At 30.9% G+C, this 27,359-nt stretch overlaps 1 protein-coding gene across 11 annotated transcripts; it reads left to right on the forward strand.

Moving 5' to 3' along the window:
• Positions 1-874: 874 nt before the first annotated feature.
• Positions 875-25,502, forward strand: LOC132754969 (ADP-ribosylation factor GTPase-activating protein 2-like). Of its 11 annotated transcripts, none has more exons than XR_009629152.1 (16): positions 875-980; positions 3,725-3,916; positions 4,766-4,897; positions 5,599-5,634; positions 6,183-6,215; positions 7,411-7,716; positions 8,418-8,563; positions 9,639-9,767; positions 10,497-10,661; positions 12,446-12,598; positions 12,885-12,917; positions 14,751-14,871; positions 15,441-15,656; positions 16,632-16,670; positions 18,023-18,063; positions 22,658-25,502. XR_009629152.1 is itself a non-coding variant. In XM_060745727.1 (16 exons), exons 1-14 carry the CDS (start codon positions 909-911, stop codon positions 16,641-16,643), a joined length of 1,746 nt encoding a protein of 581 aa, XP_060601710.1. In that variant the 5' UTR covers positions 875-908; the 3' UTR covers positions 16,644-16,670; positions 18,023-18,039; positions 22,658-25,502. The 11 variants fall into 11 exon arrangements, 10 of the variants coding, with proteins under 10 accessions (XP_060601710.1, XP_060601709.1, XP_060601711.1 ...); XM_060745727.1 differs by having other exon boundaries at positions 18,023-18,039; XM_060745726.1 differs by lacking the exon at positions 18,023-18,063.
• Positions 25,503-27,359: the final 1,857 nt, after the last annotated feature.

Below are 27,359 nucleotides of genomic sequence, written 5' to 3' on the forward strand. Positions count from 1 at the left end.
CATGTATGTAAAGTGGTTTTATCATCAATATGTTTGTTGTAAACACATTATGACACAAAATTTCATTAATGAATACATAAATATTACGTACAAAATAATGGTACAAAATTTTCTTATTTTGGATTAATATTTTTACATGTTGTTTGTATGTCTTGTTTTTGAGTATATATTTAGATTATAAAATACATAGTTAATTCTTTCTCTTTCAGGTTTTATTTTTCTGTGTATAATGGCGATCATTTTATTCCGATTAATAACATTTGTCCTTCTTTTTCAGCTTTTATCATTTGTGAATACGGTTTAACATAGATTAAAAAAATCATATTTTACAGACTTCAATTAATCATGAAATGTGTATATTTGTGTTAATTTTAAATCATTTTCCTTTTTTCAGGCTTCACTTATATATACGTACATGTATATATTTTTGTGATGTTGTTTGTTTACTGAGATCATTTGTGTTGAGTTATGTTTTTATGTAAAATATAACTATTATAGGCCCCCTAAGTACTAAAGAAAATAATAAATAATAGGTTTAAATTTTTAATATCTTGTCTTTAATTGCATGAAAATGTGTGATAAACAACAGATTTAATTAGACCCACGATAATTGACGTGCCCTTTATACAATGATAGATATTTTTTGCACTATATAAATTAAGTTCGACGAAACTACAACCTGTTTTATTATATAAGATTAGTTCGCCGAACCGGTAGTTCGACGAAACCCCTCTCACCCACGGTAACTTGCATCATGAACAGGCTCAATCAAACCGAGCCTGCAAAATTTTCAATGTTGTCGTGCTGTGCTTTCTTTTTCTCTTAACCATCCATCCGGTTTAGGACGATGCCTTTTGATCATTCGTTAGAATATTATAAGTCATGTGACTTTCAGAAACGTCACCAAAATGGCTGACGGACCTACGAAAACAGATATTCAAACAATTTTTAAAAGACTACGATCTATACCTACAAATAAGGTTAAATGATAATTTATTTTATGTCTTTTTATTGTGTCATTCTATTTATTCCGCAATTTATCCATTTTGTTCCAAGAGTGACATAATAAACAAATGTTGACAGCCGGTGCGCTGTGGAACGTGCCATGTCACTGATGGTGTTGTTGACAAATTATGACTTTATCATTATGACTATTTTTATCACAATGGCTTACTCTATCATCTACAACATTTTCATGTCAAAATTCTTAAAAGATATGCAATTAGACCCTGTTCTAGGTGTCGTTTTGTAAAAACAGATGTTTTTCAAATTTTGACATAACACAAGAAAGAAAAAGAAATTAAAAATCTAAATCTCTGATGAGATTGTATATCTATTTCTCATCAAAGCATCATGAGTTGACATATTTTCATTATTGTAAAACTCTAAATAAAATTTGATGTCATTTTTTGGGAGGGAGGAGGTTTATTGTTGTTGAAGTATGCACTCGACCCTAAACCAACCTGGCTTGGGTGAATAGGTAGGGTCAAATTGACCTTTTACCAACTCGGCACATGACAACTGCCTGTGCTCTCTAATAAACCTAATATGAAATTAGGTGCTACCTATGGCGCGGAAAGCTCTTATGAATTATGATTTTAGCATAACATAGTTAGTGTACTTGTAAACCAGATCTTTTTTGAATAAACAAAACGTATAAATTGGTGGTGTTCAACCTGTCACCGGAAACGCTCGGCCTATTCCGAAAAACTCCGGACCTCTGCGCATGCGTCGGCGTTTGGAAAATCCCGTCCGCCATTTTTGTTAATCTCTAATCACAGTTGTTGTTTTTACGTTATTTTTAATGTGCTAATTTATCAAAAAGGATATGTTTGAATAACTTTTTATATTTATAGTCGTTACTATAATTCTTATCAATGAAATGCAGGTTTATTTTCTGATTTTGTACATCATTCTTTCACCGGAAGTGTTACTAAGCATGCGTCTGCAATAGTCTGAATTATGTAGACGCTCATTAAAAGCGTTCAAAAGGATTTCAAAATGGCGGCGCCCAGTTAACTTAGGATTTTTTCGCAGCCCATTAGGTATAGGATATATATTTTTTTGAAATTTTCATATAGTTTGAATTTGATTTCCTTTAAACTGATACGCGTCATACATGTTATCTAAGAGCGCTACAGCCCTCGCGGGGCCTTCGGCCCCGCTCGGACTTTCCGCGTATTAGGATATAGATTGTTTAGTTAATAATAACTTTTTTAAAGAGTGATTTACTAATATGAAAAAGGCAAAGCCTCAAAGCGAGCTCGATGTACTTTTAACTTGAAATAGTATGAAATAATCTCTCATTTTTATTTCAAATGCAGTGACGAGTGCGTGTGACGTCACACGTACTGTGTTACATATGGCTCCGCCCCTGTCGTTAAATGAATAACGCGTTTTGAAAACGTTGATAAAACTTTGTTTGTTTATTTTATTTCACTCTATAATTTTTAAAGCGAAATAAAAATTATTAAAATTGAAATAAATGTAAAACTTTAAACGTTTGCGACATTAAAATAGCGTACTTGATTTGATTGTTTTGCACGTGCTGTTTGGCGCTACATTGTGACGTCACGTAAACAATACTTTAAACGTCTGTACAGCGTTAACGACTGAATAAAAGATATTGGTGTTCGGATTCATTTTCTTAGTTAGACCATTTTCTTTCATTCTAGATAGTTTTCACATCAAAGTTCGACAAAAAAATGTTTTTATTTATCAGAGTTTTCAAACAAAATGGCGCCTTCAATTTTCATTTTACATTTTCCGTTTTAAAACTGTCATTCGATATTTTATACACAGCTTCCGTTATTCTGGTTCCCTGTCCAATTATGATTCCCATAGACGTGCGCGGGTGACCAGTCTACATATCCGTTTTCAGTCAGAATTCCTTAGTTTTTATCGTTATCTTTAAATTCGAAAAGTTGCGATGTGTCCAATTCGTTTTTTCGGACGAAAGTTTTCAAAACCATCACTTAGCAGGTACTCGCGTTACCGTAAAGCTCGCTTTGCGAGCAGGCCCTTCGGGCCAGCTCGTCAAGCTCCCTATAAAACAATTCAGAGGTATGATCACTAACAAATCGAAATTAAAAAAGTCAACATCATATTGATGTTGAAATTATTTTTTTTTTTAAAGACATGTCAAGACAAGATGTTTTTTGATTGATTCATAAATAAAGTTTTTAGATTGGATTTTGTGTCAATGAATGTAATTACATTAAACACTGTTTCTTCTTTATAGTACGCTAATTGTAATGCTGTTTGAACAATCTTTTCTAAAAAATATCTGAACTAGACTAAACATCATTGCCAGATACCCGTGGCAGAATTATTTAACATTTTCTCAGTTGTTGGTTTTTTGGCCTATATCCAGTCAATTAGAGGTGGGTCAAAAACAGCTTTTTCACTGCTTGCCTCACAATTTCATAAGGCAATTATTAAACCAATCAAAACGCTTGTTCTATGTGATGTTTGGTATGACAGACAAAATTGCAGCAAACAATTAAATTCAGGTGTGAAAAGGTGAATATAAAAAGTGTGAACAATGTGTTGATGATGTTGTGAAGGAAAATTTTGTGTATACGTCTATTAGAAGAGAATAATTGTTTTACAACATCTATATTGTACAGTACTTACCCATTCAAAAAGTAACTAAACATGTCATCTGAATAACAAATTTTCCTTCTGAGACAAATTAAAAAAAATCCCTCATTGCGTTTTTCAGCAATGTTTTGACTGTGGGAGTAACAATCCAACATGGGCAAGTGTAACATATGGAGTGTTTCTATGTATAGATTGTTCTGCAGTACACAGATCACTGGGTGTTCATGTCACATTTATACGCTCCACTCAACTTGATACAAACTGGACATGGCTGCAACTTCGAGCAATGCAAGTTGGAGGCAATTCCAATGCTGTGAGTATATTGATTACTGATCTACAATGAATTGCTTACAAAATCATACATTAAGTTTGTAACAATTCTAATATTTTAAATAGGTTTTTAATTAACCAATTATATCAATAGTGATTTATTTAAATACTAGTTAATTTGTTTGATTCTCTAAAGCTCTAATTAAAGGATGTCCAATTTAGACAGTTCTAAGTCATTTAGAGATTAGTGTATATATAAGTTTGTTGATGGTCCTATTTCTAGAAGGTGTTTTTCACCAGTCTATTGTTAATTTTTTCTCCAGTCTATTGTTAATGGGTCCACGACCCTTTGAGTTGTGAAAATAAGTGCTGCAATGACATTATTTGTGAATATATTCCTATTTTATACTGTTAAAATTTAGCTACTAAATGGGGAACCAAAGAAAGTTCAAATCATGTGTTTGAAAATGCCTTTATTAATGATAAAGAACTTATTGAATATAATCCTACAATTTTGTGTCTCTGTTTCCCATGTTTTGAAGTTATTGACAATTTTGTCACTAACTTTTATTTAACATTTGTAAATTTTCATAAAAAAATTGTGGAAAAAAATGCTTTGTGAAAGGGGCCCAAATCCCGCACCAAAGCTCTGTGGAAAAAAGAACAGTGTTAAAGTACGACAAATGTAAGAACATATGAGATTTTGTATCTGTTTGTTTATTGTTGGAATATTCATGTATTATTATAAAGTAAATTTTTTGTTAAAAAATGGAATTTTGTAAAATGAAGAAGTTTTTGGTTGATGAAAATGCAGTGTGTAATGTGTATCTAAGCATTTCATTCTTACATGTTGCAATGCATTAATGAGAGGTGTTTTTTTTCATTTTTCAAGATGTCTTTTTTCCGACAACATGGTTGTACAACAAATGATGCCCAGCAGAAATATCACAGTAGAGCTGCCAGAATGTATAAAGATAAATTACATTCTTTAGCCACTCAGGCTATGAGACTCCATGGCAGTAAGGTAACTATGGTTATTTTAATTATAGTTATTTATAAAATATACAGTGAGGCTGAGCTGTTAGAGCCATGTGTTGCTATGTTGTATTTTAAAGTCTTGTATTTTCACTGCATGTGTGTCATTATAATATGCAGCTTAGATTAACATGTATGTCTATGTTCCTAGATTATATTCAGGAGGAAAGTTTAAATGATAGTTATCTAATTACCATTAATACCTAAAGTAAATAAACTAATGGAATGGTCTTCCAAGGGTTCAGTGGCTCTTACTTTAACATTTTAAACTGATCAAATATTTGATTAAAATTTGAATGCAAAACAAAACTTGAAATAAGTTTTAAAGTCAAGAAAATATATAAGAGCAAATTCAGAAGGCATTACTACATTTTACATTCTTCTGCCGTATAAACAAGATACATGATGTAAGACTTCCTTGTTTAAGCCATTTTATATATAATAACAATACAAAATGGAAACCTTCCTCTTTCTTTATTTATACTTATGTCAAAAAACGAAGATTAATTTTTTGAGTTAATAATTTATAAAAATAAAAGTTTGTGTAATGATATTGCTTTAAAATTATTTGTAATGTTATATTGATAAAAATGTATATGATTGCATTCATAAGAGAAACATTTATTTTTGTTACAATCAATGATATTTTTGAGGAAAAGTGAGAAAAAAATTATAAATTTTTTAACTCAGAGATTGTTGGAGACCAGGAAAGGTTCAGATGGCAAGGTCAGATTTGGGAGATATATTTATATACTTTCACATCAGTTAAAAATCTTGTGTTGTAGTGTATTTCACTATATTGTTTCCTATAATTTATTTCAAAGACATCTTCTCGTTTATGTCTTGATATTAATTGTAAAAACTGTCACATACACAGTAGTTTTAGCTGGTAGAGAAATCAATATTTAAAGTACATGTACAAACATTTTGGTGTGTTAATGTCTTTGCTACTACCTTTTCTCAGTTTTTTAAAACTTGAACATTGTAGATTATATTGACCGAAATAAATCTGTGTTTGTTGAATTGATGTTTATCTGCAAAAAAAAACAACAACAGAAAAAAAACATACAAACAAAAATAAGAAAGTTCAATCAATTTGCTTTAAAAACTAACATTATTATTTCATTTTTAAATTTTATATGAAACAATATTAGATATTGACAGTTTTTTATAGTTAAGGTGTTATTTATACCAAGATAAAAATGTGAGCATTAGTACTGTTATATCTTTTCATAGTTTTATTCTTTGTTCACATGGCTATTTACTTTTTACAGTTGCACTCTAAAGTGCGAAAATCTGATGTTAAAGTATAATACATTGTTACTTATTTAAAATGCTTGTTTATTTGCAATTCATATATAATCTGCTTCAATATTATCTTAATTTAGAGCATTATTAACATGTGGGCATATTTTAGATGATAGTTTAGTAGTTAAATGTATAGTTGCCAGGGTTTAAATCTGATAGAAGAAAGATGGAAATTTAACTGTTGAATCTAGACATATTGTTTCCTCTTTCATGGGGTATACCTCTCTTCATTGAGTCAGGGCCGACAAAGTCTCATTTTTATTTACTAGTCTGTTTTTTTTCTGAGGCATTTCTTAACTTGTCTGTATGATATTTATATAGTAAATTCTTGGAAATTGCTACTTGTCCGTACAGGTTGTGGGAGAACCTGGGCAATACAGACAGTTGACTTTTGCCGCCCCCTGATAAGATACCAAGATATTTTTGTATTTTGCTCTGTGAATGTTTATATACTTGTTTGAGCAGTACATTTAAGAATTTTTCAGTTGTCTTTTATTATTATTATAATGTTGACCAAGGTAGCATATAGGAGGTGGTAAAGAAGCTTGTCATGTTGTCATGAACAATAAGAGATGAACATTGTTCATATTTAATTTGTGAAATGTAAAACATTATGTTCACATAATTGAATATATAAAGTGATCATAGTGTAAGTAAATATGCAATGCTTATATCTTGATGTGTAATCATTCATGTTTAAATTAGAGATTTTTTTTAAACAGGGGTAATAAGTCCAATAGGATATGTTTTTATCCTGAAAGAGGAAACAAACAGTTTATTTGAGTTTTTATGAATGCAGCAGCATATGGGTTAAATGCATGTGACTTGCGGACCTTCATTATAAGTTCTTGTCATATGAGGAACCTCATATCATAGATGGTTTTTGCTTTGGAAAACATTATTATATTTGATGTGTCACAAAGTGATTTATTAGCATAAAGGAGTCTATAAATATCAGTCTCTTGGAGTTCTTTAAACATGATTTGCACAGCAAATTTCTCATTTAAAAAGCTGGCTCTTAACACATGTTTGCAGAAACTTGGCTTTAGTTGCAAATAATAAGTGGATTATATTGTACTTACAATTGTGATATCTGTTATAAAACTACCTTAAATTCTATTTATTACTTATTCCAAAATTTCTTTATTAGTTCCAATGTATATATGATAAAACATTGTTGTATTTTTATTTTAGTTACATATAGAAAGTCATCATGATCCACAATCACCAGAAACTAAGGAGGTTGATTTTTTTGCTGAACATTCCGACATACAGCGTGAGGAGGAACCTCAACCTAACATGCCCGTCACCGAGGGTCAGAAACTAACACAGCCTATTTCTATTGAGAATGGTAGCGTTAAGAAGGAGGCGGTGTCTCTAGGAGAAGGGGAGGGGCCTAATGTAGAGCATGCCTTAAGTATGTCCCCCACAGAAGCAATGGCTAAGGCAGAACCAAGGAAAGCTCTTATAGGTGCCAAGAAAGCACCAGCTAAGAAAGGGGTATGCACAGATTAGATATTCATTTAAAATTTGTTACTTTCTAATGTATAAGTTATTACATATGATAGTGTGATTTAGTTGATCAAAATGATTTTATGTAATAATTAAGGTTTTTCTTATTGAGTCAATTGTTACATAATATTATAATCCAAAATATTTGTGAATTTTTTTTCTGTTCATTTATCTTGTCTAATATTCTGGAATATTAGGCCACTCCTGATACTATTTAAATTTGTTGTAAACTGAGTGGTAAGAGTGTGTTTGGTGAGAGGCTGAGTGGTGAGAGACTTTTTGCTGAGTGGTAAGCATCTGGTTGTTGAGTGGTTAAAGTCTAGTTGCTGAGTGGTTACTGAGTGGCAAGAGTCTGGTGGCTGAGTGGTTAAAGTGTTGTTGCTTAGTGGTTGAATCTGATCACTGAGTGGTACGAGACTGGTAGCTGAGAGGTTAGTCTTGTTGCTGAGTGGTTGCTTAGCTGGTTTCTCTGGTCACTGAGTGGCAAGAGTTTGGTCACTGAGTGGTTAAGAGTCGGAGTGTGGTTGCTTAGTGACTAGAGTCTGGTGACAGAGTTGTTAGAGTGTTGTTTCTGAGTAGTTAACTATTTGGATGTGACGGCTTGCCAGGCTCAATACTGATGTCATAGTTAAGTATTTATTGTTGTTGTCAAGGTGAGGATATATTAACATATTTACTGTATTTTACAGAAAGGAGGATTTGGAGCACAGAAAGTAAAGACAGACTTTAAAGAGATAGAGAATCGTGCAGAGCAAAGAGATAAAGAACGCGAGTCAATGGCCGCAAACATGGCAATACAGGAAGCTAAAACTAAAGAAGAACAGGAAAAACAAATGTAAATATTGATTAAATATTATTGTCTTTATGGTAGTACTAATGTATTGAGCAGAAGGGAAATGGGAGTATTTTTATATTATTGTAAATGGATTGTAAGATTATATTTCTTCCATTGTGGCTTATACCGCAGCTAATGCTCTACAGTAACTGGTATGCTGACATTAATAATTTTAATGTTTATTTGAAAATAAGTTTAAAGTTACATCCTCATTTTCTAGGAGCAAAGGGCAGTGCATAATATGGAAAAGACAAATAGAACCTTTAACTTTATGGGGTTTTTTTGTGTGTGACATATGTTTAAATCAGATAAACAAATATTAACTTTAAAATGTTTTATTGATGTATGATGCAATGTTAGAGAGAAAATTGTACATTGCTCATAGAAAACTGTCTATATGTATAGAGTTGATTTACTTCAATCAATATAAAGCTAACATTGTCTTCAATATGTCATATTGACATGTTGCTAGATATAATACTCTGAACATATTTAATATGATATATAATTATGACATAAAGTTCTCAAGGGAAATTAAATGTTTTAATATACTTTTTAGCTTACAGCAGATCGATGATTCTGTGCATGTACCTAGTTCATATAAAATGATGCACACTGACAGAGACAAAATCTGGTGTCTTCATCCAAGTGTAAAGTTAGAAAGTCATCATTTGACCCTAACAGTGTTTTTTTTGTGAATTGATATTCAATATAATTAATAGCAAGGCTGTGACAAGCTTATCAAGATATTAGTTACAGTGTCTATACAAATTACCTACAGTCATCAAATTTAGCACTGGCCCGGTGGCTCACGGCCAGTGAAAAATAGTTCAGGCCAGTGAAAATTTCAAGAAAATTTAGATAAATATATAGTAGAATAAATTCAAAACTGGAATTCGGGCTAGTAAATTCAAAATCTTAAATTCATTGACAGTACCTATTACATGTATATTTTAGAGCAGGCAGATGACTATTATAATCATGATATTACAGTGTGTGTATATAAATAAAGTGTATTATAATTTACAGGGCAAGTATGTGAGCGACCATAAATAAAGTGTATTGTATTTTACAGGGCAAGTATGCGACTAGCTTATCAAGATATGAGTATGGAAAGGAAGAAACAAGAAGAGAAGTTGAAAACTTCAGATCCAAAGAAAGCTGAACAGATGGAAAGATTGGGGATGGGATATGGAGGTTCTAGGTAGATAGATATCTTTTTATGTTTGCTTTAATCATGCAACCGTGTCAATTAAATGTATTGTTTAGTAAAATATACTTACATGAACTTGTGATATATATCGGTTGATTGTGAGAAATATTGATGACTGCAAATGTTACAATTGACTATGGTGAAAGTGGACTGTGGATTACAAAAAAAACAACTTAGAATAAAAATTTATTGTAATATAAATTGAGAAAAGAAGCAATATTAATGTCAAATTAGTTTATGGTTTTTATTAATTCAATGCCAATCAAGTGATAAAAACCTATGAATTCAGTGATTTTAATCTACACTATCAGTATAGAATCTACTGCCCTTAACTCTAAGCCTGCTTATGGCAACAAATTCTGCCAAATTTTGAAAAATAATAAAGTTCATTTATGATATATAGCATGGTAGAAATTGTTAAAATGTACTTGTTGAATATTTGAGTGGTGAGCAACTTTTTGTGGTCTCCATCATGTTTATATGAAAGTCCTGTAATGGAATAGCACTATGTTAAGTTTATGTATTTATTTAAAAACGGTAGCTTGACGTTAAAACATTAAATCCCCGAAAATCTGTGTCAAAGTTAATTATTTAAATTGAAATCAGGTATTTTTTCTCGCATTTTTTGAGTGATTTATTATGTGATGATCTTAATATGAGTTGCAGCATTTGTTTTATATGTTTATATATATAAGTGATATATTTGTATGTTGTTTACAGAGGTATAAGCCATTCAGCTATGACAGATATGCAAACTATAGAACAAGTGGGTGTAGACAATAACAAATATAATGCAGATAAATATGAAAGACGCAGTAATAAAAATTCCTTCTTTGAAGACGAGATGGAATCATACAGCGGAGGTTTCTCATCAGGACCACCCAAGTAAGTTATCATAAAAATGCCTAAAATGTGATAAAATTCCATTTAAATTGTTTAAAAAATTTATTCACAGACAGAAAACCAAAATTAAATTAAAAAAAGAACACAGCTTATCTTTAACATAACATTATAACTTAGTAATATTCTAAACCAGTTATAGTTATAGTTCATACAAATTTTAATTATGCCCCTGCCATGTAATGGCCGGGGCATATAGTGTTACCCTGTTCCGTCATTCCGTCCTTCCGTCCTTCTGTCATTCCGTCATCATCAGTTTCCGTTCATTATCTTAAGAACGGTTGCACACATTCAACTCAAATTTGACATATGGATATGTCATGAGAAAATACAGGTCAAGTTCGAATTTGGTCATGGTTCGATGATTTTTGGCAGAGTTATGCCCCTTTTACTTTGAAAATAATATGAAATTTCAGTTTCCGTTCATTATCTCCCCAACGGTACAACACATTCAACTCAAACTTGACATATGGATATGTCATGAGAAAATACAGGTCAAGTTCGAATTTGGTCATGGTTCGATGATTTTTGGCAGAGTTATGCCCCTTTTACTTTGAAAATAATATGAAATTTTCAGTTTCCGTTCATTATCTCCCCAAAGGTACAACACATTCAACTCAAACTTGACATATGGATATGTTTTTGGAATGCGCAGGTCAAGTTCAAATTTGGTCATGGTTCAATGATTTTTGGCAGAGTTATGCCCCTTTCACTTTGAAAGTAATATGAAATTTTCAGTTTCCGTTTATTATCTCCCCAATGGTACAACACATTCAACTCAAATTTGACATATGGATATGTTTTTGGAATGCCCAGGCCAAGTTCGAGTTTGGTCATGGTTCAATGATTTTTGGCAGAGTAATGCCCCTTTCACTTTGAAAATAACATGAAATTTACAGTTTCTGTTCATTATCTACCCAACAGTGTTACATATTCAACTTAAATTTGACATATGGATATGTCAAAGGAATGGACAGGCCAAGTTGGAATTTGGTCATGGTTTGATGATTTTTTGGCAGAGTTATGTCCCTTTCACTTTGAAAATAATATAGATACATCTTAGGAATAAGCAGTTTAAGTTTGAATTTGGTTGTAGTTCAATGATTTAAGACAAACTTATCTTTCATGAATGTTGGAAAAATTTTGAACTTTCACTTTCAGCACTCTTACTTTTAGCCATTATTTTGGCTACAAATATGCAATATGCTATTTTTAAAATGTTTAGACTGAATAATTTCAGTGCCTTGAACATTGTATGAAAATGGTTTGTGTTAACATTGAAAAGTTTTAAGGGCTTTGAACTTAAAATGAAAAAAATAATTAAAGCACCATCTGAAATTTTGGCTGCATGCGGGGGCATCCGTGGCATGATGACACATTTCTAGTTTAGTTTGATTGTGTTGGAAGCAGTTGTTTTCTTGAGCAAGAAACTTTACATTCATTGCTTAGTACTGGTTGGTTCAAGGAACGGATTTGAGAGTGTTCAATAAGCTTATAGCTTCCAACACAATCAAACTATACCAGTTTTAAATACATTTGTTTATGTTTACTTGTAATTTGTGTCTGATATTGTTTATGCTGAATTAAGTGAATAATGATAAATAATAAAAGCTTATGATCCAGTTTAAACACAAGTTATAAGTAAAAGAATAAAAAAATCTTACAGGTTTTTGAATAGAAGTGAACAAAGCATTTTATTGTACTCATAAATTATGAATAATTTGTTATATGATAGATCATATTGGAAGTAATTGTAATTATATTTGTAGATATGACAGTCCGTTTGGAACATCAGAAAGAAGTCGTAAAAATGATGATTTTAGCAGTGGCTGGGGTTCCAGTAATAGTGGAGGTGGGTGGGGTATGGACAGATTTGAAACTAAACAAGACACGTTCTCTGATACTTCAAGAAATGATGACAGGTTAGTGTGTTATATATAATGTAATGTCGTAAAGTAGATTTTAATAGATTAAGGATTTCTTCATATGTATTTTTCTAAGTTTCAGATTATCATATTTGACATATAAGATTTAACATAAATTGTTGAAATATAAAATATCTGTCGGTTTAATCAAGCATACCACACCAGTAAAAAAAAAGTTACAATTTAAATTTTTCTTCCTTCTGCACATAATTTTAGTGGTGTTGGGTATTTTAGGTGTTTTGAAAGTGTAATATATGTATATTTATTTTATTGGCAAACAAAGCAATGCTGAGGAAGATAATGTGGAGGAAGAAGGGTAATTGTCACCTGTCACCATTTATAATGTCATGTGCTTTAAATATTCTCTCAGTTATTTGTTACCTAGTCAATTATCTCTTCAACATCTATATTTAAATGACATAGTGGCACCTCATCGTCTTTTGGAATGGAGTTTGAAAATTTAAATTGATTTTTTCGAAAGCAAAAAAAATACATTTGAAAATTTCAATTGTTTTAAAGTTAATATGCAGAAATATTTTGTGTTTTTCCACTTATTAATTTATTTATACATTTATTTATTTAATGCACATGGTACATAATGAGGGAAATATCTTTCCTGTGATAAATATCACAAATCTTGGGTTATATTCATCATGTATATTTTATGTTTATTTATATCACTTTCATTTTGATAGACATATGAGAGTCACCTAATTGATATGATTCGGATTAATTGTATAAAATATTTAATATGGTAGGTCTCAATGTCATGGATTTGCTTCACTCTTGCCCTAATAAGTTAAAATAGTATACTTGAATTTAGAGCTGCTCATTCTAAGTGTACATCTAAAATTATGAAAATAGAACAACCTATGGTATAGACCATTGTCGAGCAAGCTGATCTGGCTCTATATTGGTACATTAGAAAGTTCATTTTTCTGCTATCATTATAAGTGTTGAATGTATAGAGGTATCTATTATGGTAAGAACATTAAACCTGTCAGCGAAACTTAACAACTTAACACCTGTTAAGATACCTTTAAACTTGTAATTATCAGAAAATAATCTAGTTTTTCTCAGCCATGTAAGCTGGAATATTAATTATGTTATTGTATATTAAAACCTGACAATAATGATGAATATGTTGGAAATTTGATTCATTTATATTATTATGGATATATATATATACCATCTTTGGTACTGGTTATATAGACCTGTATATTATCGTATGATTTATACCTGTAGTCATTTCTCTTTCTTTATTCATATTTTATGTTTATATACTGTCAATCAGGAAATATTGATGCATAAATCTCATTGTACAACATCTATTTTGGTGACCAATTAGTCATAATGTTCAAGCTATATACTATTTAACAAATTAAATATAATTTTTGCCGAGTTTACCCTGGATATGTAATCGCCAAATTTGACAAGATTTGGATTTTTTTTTTTTTTTTACTTTGGCAAACCATTAAACTCTTAGCATACAAGTGAAATGTAAGGCATTACGTCCATGGCAGAAGAGAAAATATTGTTTTATCTTATCTCACAGCTGGCATAATTAAGCCATTTTAATTAACAGTAATATTATAGAATATCTCATATCTGTGTTATATATTTTATTAATAGCAAATATTTTTTGATTGACAGTATTTATTGTAGGGACTGATTAGTCCGACAAATGAGGGATCACACTAGCTCAGTTCTTGAATATGATTTCCCATACCTTATAATGACAAATTTTATTTAGTTTATACACACATAAAGTACAAAAAACTTACTAAATTTCCAGCATTCAATGCAGTTATTGAGTTGATTCCTATTTAATATAGTCATGTTATTTTGAAATTACTCAAATAATAATAATAACCACAGTAAATGATATTATTTGTTTCAATCCATGGTCTGTACAAAAAATTTAAACATAAGTAATCTAGGAAGTTAATTGTGTGCTTTAAAAAAAAAGCAGTACATATTGAGTAACAAAAAAATCGAAGATAAAAGGGCACATGTTGTTGCCATATAAAATTGGATTGATAGGTATTGGGTGTAAGTGAATGAAGAAATTACAATTTTTACTATACGATTTTACAATTTGTAATTATTAGAGACTGTATATATACTATGATAATTTGTATTATTTCAGACCTGCTCGAACTAGAAAGGCCTACGATAATACAGAATCATCAAGCACGGAGGCCCAGAAAAAGTTTGGTAATGCCAAGGCCATCTCCTCAGACCAATACTTTGGTAAAAATGATATGGATGTAAGTACATACAAACTGACTATTATACCATTCCAATAATACATATAGCCAAGTAACATTATATTGTAAATTGATACTGTTTTAGTTATACACTTACCCAACTGAATAACTGTTGAGTGCTTTGATTGTTTTGAAAGATATTAGTTGTCTCCCTTTGAAGTGCTTAATTATAAATGGATAAAGTGTTTGCAAACTCATTGTCACGATTTTTAAGGTGCACTTTGTAAATATGAGAGATAAATACAAAACTGTTGTTCTCATAATTTGTGTCACAAAGTTTATAGTTGTAATTTAAACAGAAACAATTTCAAGATCAATATTGATAAACAAGGTTAAGTGGCAAACAGATATTACAAAAAAATACAAGAAACCGACTGCAAGAATACTTATACTTTTAACACTTTATCAGTTATATATGGTTGATTCAAAGATTCAACAGTTTATTTCAAGGAATATGTGCTTCCGGACCAAAATACACACCAACATGTATAAATTAAACATACATTGTTAATGAGTTGTGATAATACATTTTATATAGAGGATATTAATGTGTGTGACATATTTTACAGTTTGAGACGAGACAGAACTTGAACAAGTTTGAAGGTTCATCAAGTATATCAAGTGCTGAATTATTTGGTAATGGTGATAAGTCTCGTAAATCAGGTAGTGGGTACTACGGTAGCGGGCCAGATTTCCAGGACGTGAAGGATAGTGTAAAACAAGGCGTGTCAAAAGTTGCCGGTCGATTATCTAACATTGCTAGTGGCGTGATGAGCTCATTACAGGTGTGTATTATACGTAGGTTCCATCATGTATAGATGGAATGTGCATCTAGTATATTTATATGTATTATAACATTGTTAAACTTGCAAGGTCTTAAATTGTTTCAGCTTGAGATGTGTCTAATATACATATATAAGATATTTGTTGTTTTTTCTGAGTAAATATGAAATATATCTCATTATAGAATGATGCTGTAGAATGAAATGTTTCTAATATTGTCAGGAGCATTTAACAGAAAGGAAATGTACTTTTGAATTAAAATTTGCAAGCCTTATTTAAGTACTACATTTGAAAAATCATTATCTAATAATATGTATTGCCCTTCAATCTATGCTTAAAATGTCATCAAGGGGCGTCCGTGGCCGAGTGGTTAAGGTCGTTGACTTCAAACCACTTGCCCCTCACCGCTGTGGGTTCGAATCTCGACAGGGACTTTGGATTCTTTCATGTGAGGAAGCTATCCAGCTAGCTTACGGAATGTCAGTGGTTCTACTCAGATGCCCGTTCGTGCCTGAAATATAAACGGAAGGGCACCTGAGGTCTTCCTCCACCAGTAAAGCTGGAACGTCGCGATATGACCTATACTGTGTCGATGTGACGTAAAACCCAATAAAAAAAAAAAAAAAAAATAAATAAAATGTCATCACAATAAGTTCTTCTCTAGATGAAATTGAATTGAATTTTAACAATTTTGAAGGCATTTTTCTTTATGAATTTTATAATTAAGAGAAACTGATTGTATTGTGAACATTATTTAACAATAGACTGATACAAAAGTGGAACTGAAGTATAAACATTACTTAAAACTGAGTATGGGAAAATATTTATGTGTTTCAAACTTTCAATTATTGTATGAAATGGAGATTGGGAATAGAGTATATTTTTACCTATATTTACCTATATCCTGGTTTCTGGTTTTTATATTGGTAAAATTGTTATATATCAAATATTTAGCTATTACCTATGATTATTTTCAGAGAAATAAGTAACTTAAGATGTATGTGTGTAAGATATAGGTAATTTCCTTTATTTGTAAGCCTGGGAGAATAAATGAACAACCTAAATTCATGTTGTATACCTGAAGCTGTTTCGCTTTCAGCTTGTACAATTAAACACTCAATTATTTCATCGTTTCCTCTAAGATAATATTATATTTAAGGTCATATTTATCTATATTTTGCTCTGAGTCAGAAAACTGATTTAATATTAATAGGTTTTACCTTTATTGATGAAGAAAAATCAAATTTGTTAACTGTAAGTTACACAATAAAAGGAAATGTGTTTCCTGATTCCTGTATTATGTATTACATGTTGGGTGTTTAAAGGTATCCGGCATACGAGGGCAATGTATACTCCTGGTACAGTTACACCACTCTCTATACACATGGTTAAAATGTTGGGTTTTTCAATTTGACAAACATTTATACTGGTTAACAAGTTCTGTCAACTTTATTTTCAGTTTTATAACCTGCTTGCTAAATAAAGTCTGCAAATAACATAATGTTTCAGTCAGACATGCAATTATCATCATTATTATCATTACCATTTTTCATTTTCACAATAATTTTTATCATCATCACATCAATAACTTCCATTATCATGATCATTATCATCATTTCCATCATAATAATCATCATCATCATCATCATCATCATCATCATCACCACCATCATCACCACCATCATCATCATCATTATTATCATCATTCTGCATTTTGGGAAGAATTATCGCTAAAATTAAAAATATGAGAAAGTAAGAAGTTTGTTTCATGTATTGGGAAAACTGCATGATTATAAAGAAAATTCCTTTTTTAGACTTCAGTTATATAAATAATAAGGTGAAAAACCCCTCCAAAATAATCTCAAGCGTAATGAAATTTCCATTATAGCCTTCTATGTTATGATTTAATTTCAACAATTTGTTTAATGTGTAACAGAATAATGGTTATCTGTGGTCAAGTGGTTATGTTTGCCTACTCTGAAGCCCATTCTCTTTATTATCATAATTATAAATTCCAACAGAAACATTGAAATCAAACAACCTATTTTAACAAAGTTCAAGGGAGGAGGGGGGGAAGAGAAATTCTGGTGCAAGCTTGTACCTTAGTAAAATTATATACACAGGTGTGATTGAGTTCTTCTTCACTTGAAAACTTGCCATATTACTTTAAGAATTTTAATTGGACATTTAAAACCTAACAACACAACAAACAGGAACAAACACAGGAGAGAAAACTGTTCAAAAGTGTCTTATGTTGTTACCTCATCATTATGACATACATATTATCTTTGATCTTGTACCTATAAGTAACCTTACACTGTTTTATTATGTGAAGGGACACTGTAGTGCATGCATTGTTTACTTTCAGGACTGAAACATCATAGAGTATGTGCTACACTGTGTTGTCTGGTATATTAGCTTCCTCTCTTTGTTCTTGTGTTGCAATGTTCTCTATCTGTGACTAGCCTCTTGTCTTTTAATTAACCATTAACACTTCATTATACCATGTTTTCTTGTCTTATATATATCCATATTTTTACCATTATAGTGTATCCGAGAATTTGTTATTTTCATGGAATGAATTAATCACTAATATTAAAGATCCTGTATGTTTTGTGATTGATATTTTTACTGTATGAATACCACACTAGCAAAAAATTATATATGTACATATTTATGCAAATAAAACAATTTTCAAACATCGAAGAATATGTAAAATGTGTACTGCAAATATTTGTGCACATTATATTTAATCAATAAATTACAGGCATTCATTTCTTATTGGAAAATTTGACTTAGAATTTATAGAAAATATATTTCTAATTACCTCCCTTTATTTACATGAAATGTTAAATTGGGTAATATCTTTATAAATAATGCTTATTGGAACTTACAATATTGACAAATCTTAATTTGAGCATCATATTTATGAAATAAAACCATGAAAAAATTGTGTTACAGGATCTTTAAAATCTCTGGATATCATGACATCTCTGTCACTTCTACAGTAGTCATATTTTATGACAATGACAATGAGCTATTTTTTTTCATGATCTTAAAATACAACTTATCTGTTGTTTATTCAGGGGCATCTGTTAATTTTAAACAATCAGCTCATTTGAGGTAACATTTTCACCCAATCAGTATGAAACTAGGACAGAATGCTTCCTTCAATAAATTACAGGTCAATATTATATTTAAAGGGTAAAATGACTATGTCATTGCATCAAAGCAAATGAAAAACTTGTTAACTTTATAGTCATCACATAGTTTACCCAAACAATTGTTCAAATTGCTTTCATTATTTTAATAAAGGCAGTGAATTTGAAGATGGATCATCTTTGATCAAAACTAGGTCACATCATAATTGATTATGGATTATCTTTGATCAAAACTAGGTCACATCATAATTGATTATGGATTATCTTTGATCAAAATTAGGTCACATCATAATTGATTATGGATTATCTTTGATCAAAACTAGGTCACATCATAATTGATTATGGATTTTATCTTTGATCAAAACAAGGTCACATCATAATTGATTATGGATTATCTTTGATCAAAACTGGGTCACATCATAATTGATTATGGATTATCTTTGATCAAAACTGGGTCACATCATAATTGATTATGGATTATCTTTGACTCGAAACTAGGTCACATCATAATTGATTATGGATTATCTTTGATCGAAACTGGGTCACATCATAATTGATTATGGATTATCTTTGATCAGAACTAGGTCACATCATAATTGATTATGGATTATCTTTGATCAATACTAGGTCACATCATAATTGATTATGGATTATCTTTGATCGAAACTGGGTCACATCATAATTGATTATGGATTATCTTTGATCAGAACTAGGTCACATCATAATTGATTATGGATTATCTTTGATCAATACTAGGTCACATCATAATTGATTATGGATTATCTTTGATCAAAACTGGGTCACATCATAATTGATTATGGATTATCTTTGATCAGAACTAGGTCACATCATAATTGATTATGGATTATCTTTGATCAATACTAGGTCACATCATAATTGATTATGGATTATCTTTGATCAGAACTAGGTCTTATCATTACTGAATGTACAAATTTTTTAAAATCAAACTAGGTTATGTCATAAAAATGTTGACATAAAGTGTACAAATTAGGTTAAAGATATATAGAATATTTTCTTGGATGACAAACACAGGTCAATTTCTAAAATATGTTATAAAAAGTATTTTAGCTATTAAACTCTGATGACCAATCCTTGGCTCATAAAGCCCGATATTCTTGGGTTTTTTTGAAGGATTTATTTATTTTTGAAGATTTTAGTTGTTTTGCAGAGTTTGTTTCATAAATGTAGAGATACTTCATCGTTTTTTCACACATACATTTTGTAAGACAAAGTTGCATCTTGCTAGATTATAAAAATCTTGTAGGCTGTATACCTTTGTTTGAATATATTTGATATAATTATACAGTATATGAGACAAATATAAATGGTGTATTTTTCTTGGCTATATTTCAACTTTTACATATCATATGCATATATAGGAACAAACAAATAGATTTTTTAAACCATGAATAACATAGCTAGAAGTGCATGACTAACTGAATACCCCATGTCTTTCTGATTTCTTTTGTATGTAGCCAATAATAAATATCTGAAGATACTAATTGATAACATCTGAGATATAAAGATTGCTAGAGCTTCTTGTCAATTAACCTTTTAACTGCTGAATTTTCATGTAGCAAACAGTCTGTCAAAGATTCAGTGATTTCAAGGTCAAAATACAAAAACGGAGCTGCCAACAGTATAGAGCCTGTTCAGACTACACAGATATACAGGCTGGCCTGACTCTATACTGGTTTCAAAGGCTAATCATTTTCAGATTCAGGAGGTTAAAGGTTAAATGTAAACAATATCATAATTTCATATCCCAGTTTTATTACATACCTGTATTTAGCGCATGCATCATTTGCACAAATTTATATATGACATGACCGAAAGAAAATCATTATTATATAACCGGTATGATACGAAATGACCTTGCTGACATAATAGTAATGTTGTGTTATGGTTCAAATTGGAAGAGGTTTATTAAAAAAATGAGTTATTGTTAAGAGTATCTTGATCTATAACATATACTTAGTTGTCATGGAATTTTCTAGAAAACATGAGAAGCTAGCGTAGTAAAATCCTGCATAGTAAATTACATCTTCCAGATCAAGGTACTTCTCATATAATAACCCTATTGTAAAAGATTTATGCACTTGAATTGCATTATATTTAAATTGCTTTACAGTTGTTGTGTGTTTGTTTCTGTGATTTGCACATTTATTTTATTTTATTTGTAACTATGTGTGTGATTTAGAAGCTAAAACATGAAAACTAATCATTTTAGTATTTCTATATTCTTAACTTATTAGTGTATATATTGAAACAATGCTTGATGGTCCTCCACCAGTTAAGCTTGAAAGTTGCTCTACAGTATGGCAGTGACTTAAAACCCAACAGATCAAATTTCACCATTATCAATCTTGAATATATGAGCCGCGTCACGACAAAACCAACATAGTGCGTTTACGACCAGCATGGATCCAGACCAGCTTGCGCATCCGCACAGTCTGATCAGGATCCATGCTGTTCGCTATCAGTTTCTCTACTTGTTATAGGGTTTGTAAGCGAACAGCATGGATTCTGATCAGACTGCGCGGATGCGCAGGCTGGATATTGTTATATTTAAGAAACTATTCATAAGCCCTTCACTCCATTGTAAAGTGTTTGTATTTATAAGAAGAAAGCCTCTGTATTCTCAGCTAGTCTTCACAACATGATAATCAGTTTCTTGTTAAGTTATTAATGAATGTATCACTATACTGACATTTAAACAATGTTTGCTGATTTGTTTATTATTTTTCAAGAGACAAGATAAGACATATTGAAGGAGCTTCCTGTAAATACATGTCATAGTATATCGGTTATTATAGTTTCCCTTTTTACTCCAATCTTAATTTTCTTGATTAGTATGAACATTCAAGTCATATATTTAAATCTGTGTGTTACAACTTCTAGGTGTTTTAATGATGGTTTATTTTACAATTTTCAAGTTGTTTATTACCGGACTATTATTATACTTTGTTATCTAACTCAATCACTAGAGCATTAGGTTTCTAAAATAATTAGAACTGCTAGTTTCTTGGATCTGTTTTAAATTGTTTCATTGTTAATGCAGATAATTGATGTTGATATGCCACCAATATAAAGTAAGGATAGTTTGTACATGTGTGCAGGTTGACCTTTCTCTAAACTGCTGGCAGCAGAAGTTGACCTGTAATTGTATTGAAACCCCTCAACAATAACAATAAATTATTCTGTGAAGACCATTATACACATTTAGTTAATTCAGAATGTTGAAACACATTTAATTTGTTAACTTATGTAATATTTGCTATTCTATGATAAACAAGCAGTGTGCATAAAAAAAAATCTTGAAAAGATATGTCAAACTAAAAATATTTCTGTTCTTATAGAACTAATGTAAAAAACCCATACATTCCTACTATACTTTAACCCATTGCTTCATGAGCATTTTGTGAAAAATGGCTGTTTTCATTGAAAAGTCTCCCGTTACAAGTTCAAATTGCTATAATACTATAAAAACTGCTTCAACACTAATCAAACTTGGCACAAATGTTGACTGGACCATTGCCCCCGAAAAAAAGGTCACTTTTTTTAACAACATTTCTCAAACAAAAACAAGTGTTTAGGGCCTAAATAAGGCATTTTTTCATCATTTGAGACAACAAAAAGGGGGGGGGGGGTGAAAAAGGCGTGTATATGAAGTAATGGGTTAATAAATAAACATATAAGTTCCTTGTTTGTAAAAAGCTTAACTGTTTCTTTCTTTATATTCAGCTTTTTATCACTTGTATTTTAAGATTTTTAATTGCATATCAATGATTTAATAACACGAGCTTTATTCTCTTTTTCAGGACAAATATGGATCATAGTGTATATTGAAAAATAACAGAACAGAAAATATAACATTACTGGCCAGCTGACCCATAATGCCCTGTACTGTGTCAGTGTCTTACAGCATGATGTCAGTGTCATCTAGAAACTAGGTCAAGGTCGTTCAACAAATGTAAAATGAGAGTACTGAAGTTCATTTATTCAATATTTACAGACAATCTAAATGTGGGTTAAAGAAAATATTTATATTATGTAGTTGTTATGGATTGCAACAGTAAGCCTGGACTTTGATATCAGTTTTCAAATTCTTTTGTCAGTTTTAAATATGGCTTTTTTCAGTCAGTGTAATTTTTGGAATTAGGAAAGTATGGTGACAACTGTGAAACTAAACAATAACAAATAACAATAAAATAACAAAAACCTTGTTTTTTGATATATTTTATCTCGGAATATTAAAAAGGTTGAAGTTAACATGACAAATTTAGTGTTTAAATAGGAAGTGGGTTTGCTCATCGGAACTTTAATGGTATGAAAAAACTGAAGTAAAAGATCTTGCAATTAGATTATTTTATTTATTTGTTAAATAACATTATTGTTTCATGTCATTGTTGCAATTAAGAAAATTTGTAATGACAAATGTAATTTATTACTTAATTGATTGTAATGAAACAACTAGAGTAAATTTATATCACACAAAATTGTTTCTAAAAACATGATACATTTCTTTGCAAGTTTTAATTGGTGTATGTCTCCCACTCAAGTTGATATGTGGTTTTCCTTAAAATTTTAATCAACCTTTTGCACTTTATTGCATAATATTTTATGTGTGAATTAGAATTGATAACATTTTCACAGTGTGAACTTATTGAAAATGGTATTAATGTGGTATATATTAAGAACATCAATTTTGAAATATGAGAAATATAAAAAACTTTCACATTTGATGTTTGAAAGATTAGACATTATTTTGATCTGTATTGTTCAGTTATTTAAAAATTACTTTAGAATATTTGATTTTTCTGTCTTGTTATATTAAGATTGTAGATGAGGGAAATTTAGTTGTTATTTCTGGAGTTAATTAACCATTGTGAGATAATATTAAGTTATGTGCATATGTTTTAATTACTTATCATTTTCATAAATCAAAAGTTTCTGTTGTAATAGTTACTTTGATCAGACTAAAATACAAATTTCAGATAAATAATGGAATAGAATATGCTGTCTGTATAAATGGTAAAACACTAACAAAAATTTTTTTTGATTTTTGCATCAGACAAGGTTTCAGTGTTTAGTTACAACTTTTCAAAACTTTGAGGAAATTCTATTTTTAGAATATATAATAAATTCAAGCCAATTGTTGTGTGGTTTGGCATCCAGGAGTCTGTTTTAAACTTGTTTTTTTATTGTAAATGTTGTGTCATCATGTTATATTTCTCATTGCTGGATGTTGATTTATAATTCTCATGTGGTTACTGAAATGGAATTTCAAGTCATTTCATTTTTGTGTGGCTGACAGCTTGAATATGATTTTTTTTATAAACATCGTAACAACATAGAATTTTTGTCATACATGTGACTACTGCATTTAAGTCCTGATTTGGTAGTCTAGCGTTAAGTTGACAAACCTCGTATCTGTTTGTATGGTAGCTTTACTTATTACTGGTATACTGGTGTTTTTGTGTTAACTGCACATGCAAAATATCCGCATTAACAATTACAAACATTGGTGTATATTTCTGCTTATAAGCACGATATGTTAGCTGAAATGAAAAACTACCAACAGTTTTAAGCATTATGACCTAATACACCTTGATTACACTTAAAACACTATTACCAAAATAAAAAAATAATAAAGAATAAAGATTTCCTAACAATGACATTTGGTCACATACCTATCTACGGGTTATTTCAGGTGACACGCCACCACTTTACTGATAACTGCCAACACTTGCTTTATTTCAGATATGTCCTTATAAATTCTGTCTTGTTATATTGTGTGTATGAAAGTATAAGAGTATTTTATTTCATCAGTGAATATGTTCAGAGATCTGTATTGTCATATTTGTTAATTAAGTCAATGTCTAGTAATTAACTGTCTTTCAGGGGATGTAGATTTATCTTTAAAAACTTTCTGTGTTTGATTTTTTATTTTTTGAATATTCTGTTTTTTTCCAGCTGTCTTTAGCATATAATATTTTAGAGCATGCTCACTTGAATAAGGGTTAAACTGAAAACAAAGTAGCATTGAATACATCATTGGCTAAGATATGCAGTAGTTTAATATGTTGTTGCCAATTAAGTTTCTGTAACGCGTCAGATTTGTTACAATGGTTCATTCTTGCACGATATACATTGCAATATTTAGATACTAAAAAGTCAATAGAAATAATTTTTATCTCAAGATGGATAGATTAAAAACAATGCAAATTATTTTACCCGAAATTAATTGGTGAAGACCTTGTTAAGGTACATGGTTTTTACAGCTTGTAGTTCAGAAAAAAACTTTGCTTAGGGTAATCTTGTATTTTGCAAAATTTTAGTTTAACACTGTTTTCTTTTTAAGAAAATTGTTTGTCTTATTATGTGTAAAGATCATATGAATTTTGCAATATTGTCCGGAGTAAGGGCCCCTTGTATATATTATAATGCTTTTCTTGCAAAACATGGCGGAGACTCGTTTCTACTTTCATTTTTTCGTCTTCAAAATTTGTACGTGCAGGAGAAGTTGAATGTGAATGCATTGTTGTGTTTGGTGTAGTGTGTGTAGTGAATGAATTCTCGGGTTAATTACAGATCAGTAAAGTGGTACATACATAATGTTTCATTAAAATATATCTATTTATGAAAATAAAATAATTATAAAAGCAGCTCAATAATTAGTTATTTTGTATATTCTCCAGTCCTGTAAGTTAATGACATGTAACACATTTTCTATGGCAGATATTAAGTTGCTTTAAAGTGAATTGCATTAAGAGCAAATTTGTTTCTGATTACAAGCAATATTTCCGTAGTATACCTTGACCTTAGTGCATTATTCTTATTGCCAAATTGTTAAAGGTTCAAAATAAATCCCAAAAGTTTTGCACTCGGAATTCCCTAGTTACCGACCAGCACTATGACAACATAAATGTAAGCTGTCATGGTAGAGAAAAATCTGATATAATTTATACATAACCTCAGATCCCCTTTCAAAATTCCATTTTATTTAGTTCCGCCCATTGTTTTCTCGTTTAGGGCACAAGCATTTTTTTTACTTGGGGACCATATGCCGCTTTTCATGGAATGGCACTAATAACGTGTCATATAAAAGGTTCCATGATGACCGCCATATTAACACAACTGCAGATGTTTCAAAATTCTAAATTTTACCAGTTCATGTTAAATGTTGAATTCTGCTTAAGCCGGTGCTAGCGGGCGTGGACGGTAACTTGCACTTTCCAGTACCATCCATGAACAGGCTCAATCAAACCGAGCCTGCAACATTTTCAATTTTGTTGTGTTGGGCTTTCTTTAGAGATTCTGTATTTATCTATTTTATTGTCACATCCGTGTTACTTGTGCCGTGTGGCGGCTGTAAAAAGTCTCACCATACTTTTGATCAATGATGTTATATTTTCGATCCTTGAAGATCGTTAAGTACGACATTATTGTTGTGTATACATGTTATGAGGGATTTTTGTTTCTTCTATTTAGCTTTTTCAACTTGGGTGGTTCCAGTATTCCTACTTGAATACTGTATAATCACCCTTAGGATATGTTGCCTGCTTTTTAAATTTGTCTTTTGACGTCCTATCTGTGATATGCAGGCTTCATAACCTCAGATCCCCTTTTAAAATTCCATTTTATTTAGTTCCGCCCATTGTTTTCTCGTTTAGGGCACACACACTTTTTTACTTGGGGACCATATGCTGCTTTTCATGGAATAGCACTAACGTGTCATATAAAAGGTTCCATGATGACCGCCATATGAACACATCTGTGGATGTTTCAAAATTCTAAATTTTACCAGTTCATGTTAAATGTTGAATTCTGCTTAAGCCGGTGCTAGGGTGCGTGGACGGTAACTTGCACTTTCCAGTACTGTCCATGAACAGGCTCAATCAAACCGAGCCTGCAACATTTTCAATTTTGTCGTGTTGGACTTTCTTAAGGGATTCTGTATTTATCTATTTGATGATATCACAAATTAAGCTGGATTGCCAGCTTCTTTGCTGAAAAACCGATCTGATTGCAAAATATGTCTTGGGAGTTTCTCTTCTAGTATAACAATATATATTCATAATATGAAGTACAAACATGACACGTCCGTAATGTTTTTTTCAACACCAAATACATGACTACAAACATGACACGTCCGTAAAGTTCTTTTCCACACCAAATACAAGAGTACAAACATGACACGTCCGTAAAGGTTTTTTCCACACCAAATACAGGAGTACAAACATGACACGTCCGTAAAGTTATTTTCCACACCAAATACATGACTACAAACATGAGACGTCCGTAAAGTTCTTTTCCACACCAAATACCGGAGTACAAACATGACACGCCCGTAAAGTCCTTTTCCACACCAAATACATGACTACAAACATGACACGTCCGTAAAATTCTTTTCCGCACCAAATACATGACTACAAACATGACACGTCCGTAAAATTCTTTTCCACACCAAATACAGGAGTACAAACATGACACGTCCGTAAAGTTCTTTTCCACACCAAA

The sequence above is a fragment of the Ruditapes philippinarum genome, unplaced genomic scaffold, assembly GCF_026571515.1.
Source record: "Ruditapes philippinarum isolate M1 unplaced genomic scaffold, ASM2657151v2 ctg495_1_1_1_1, whole genome shotgun sequence".
In the NCBI taxonomy this organism is placed as follows: Eukaryota; Metazoa; Mollusca; class Bivalvia; order Venerida; family Veneridae; genus Ruditapes; species Ruditapes philippinarum.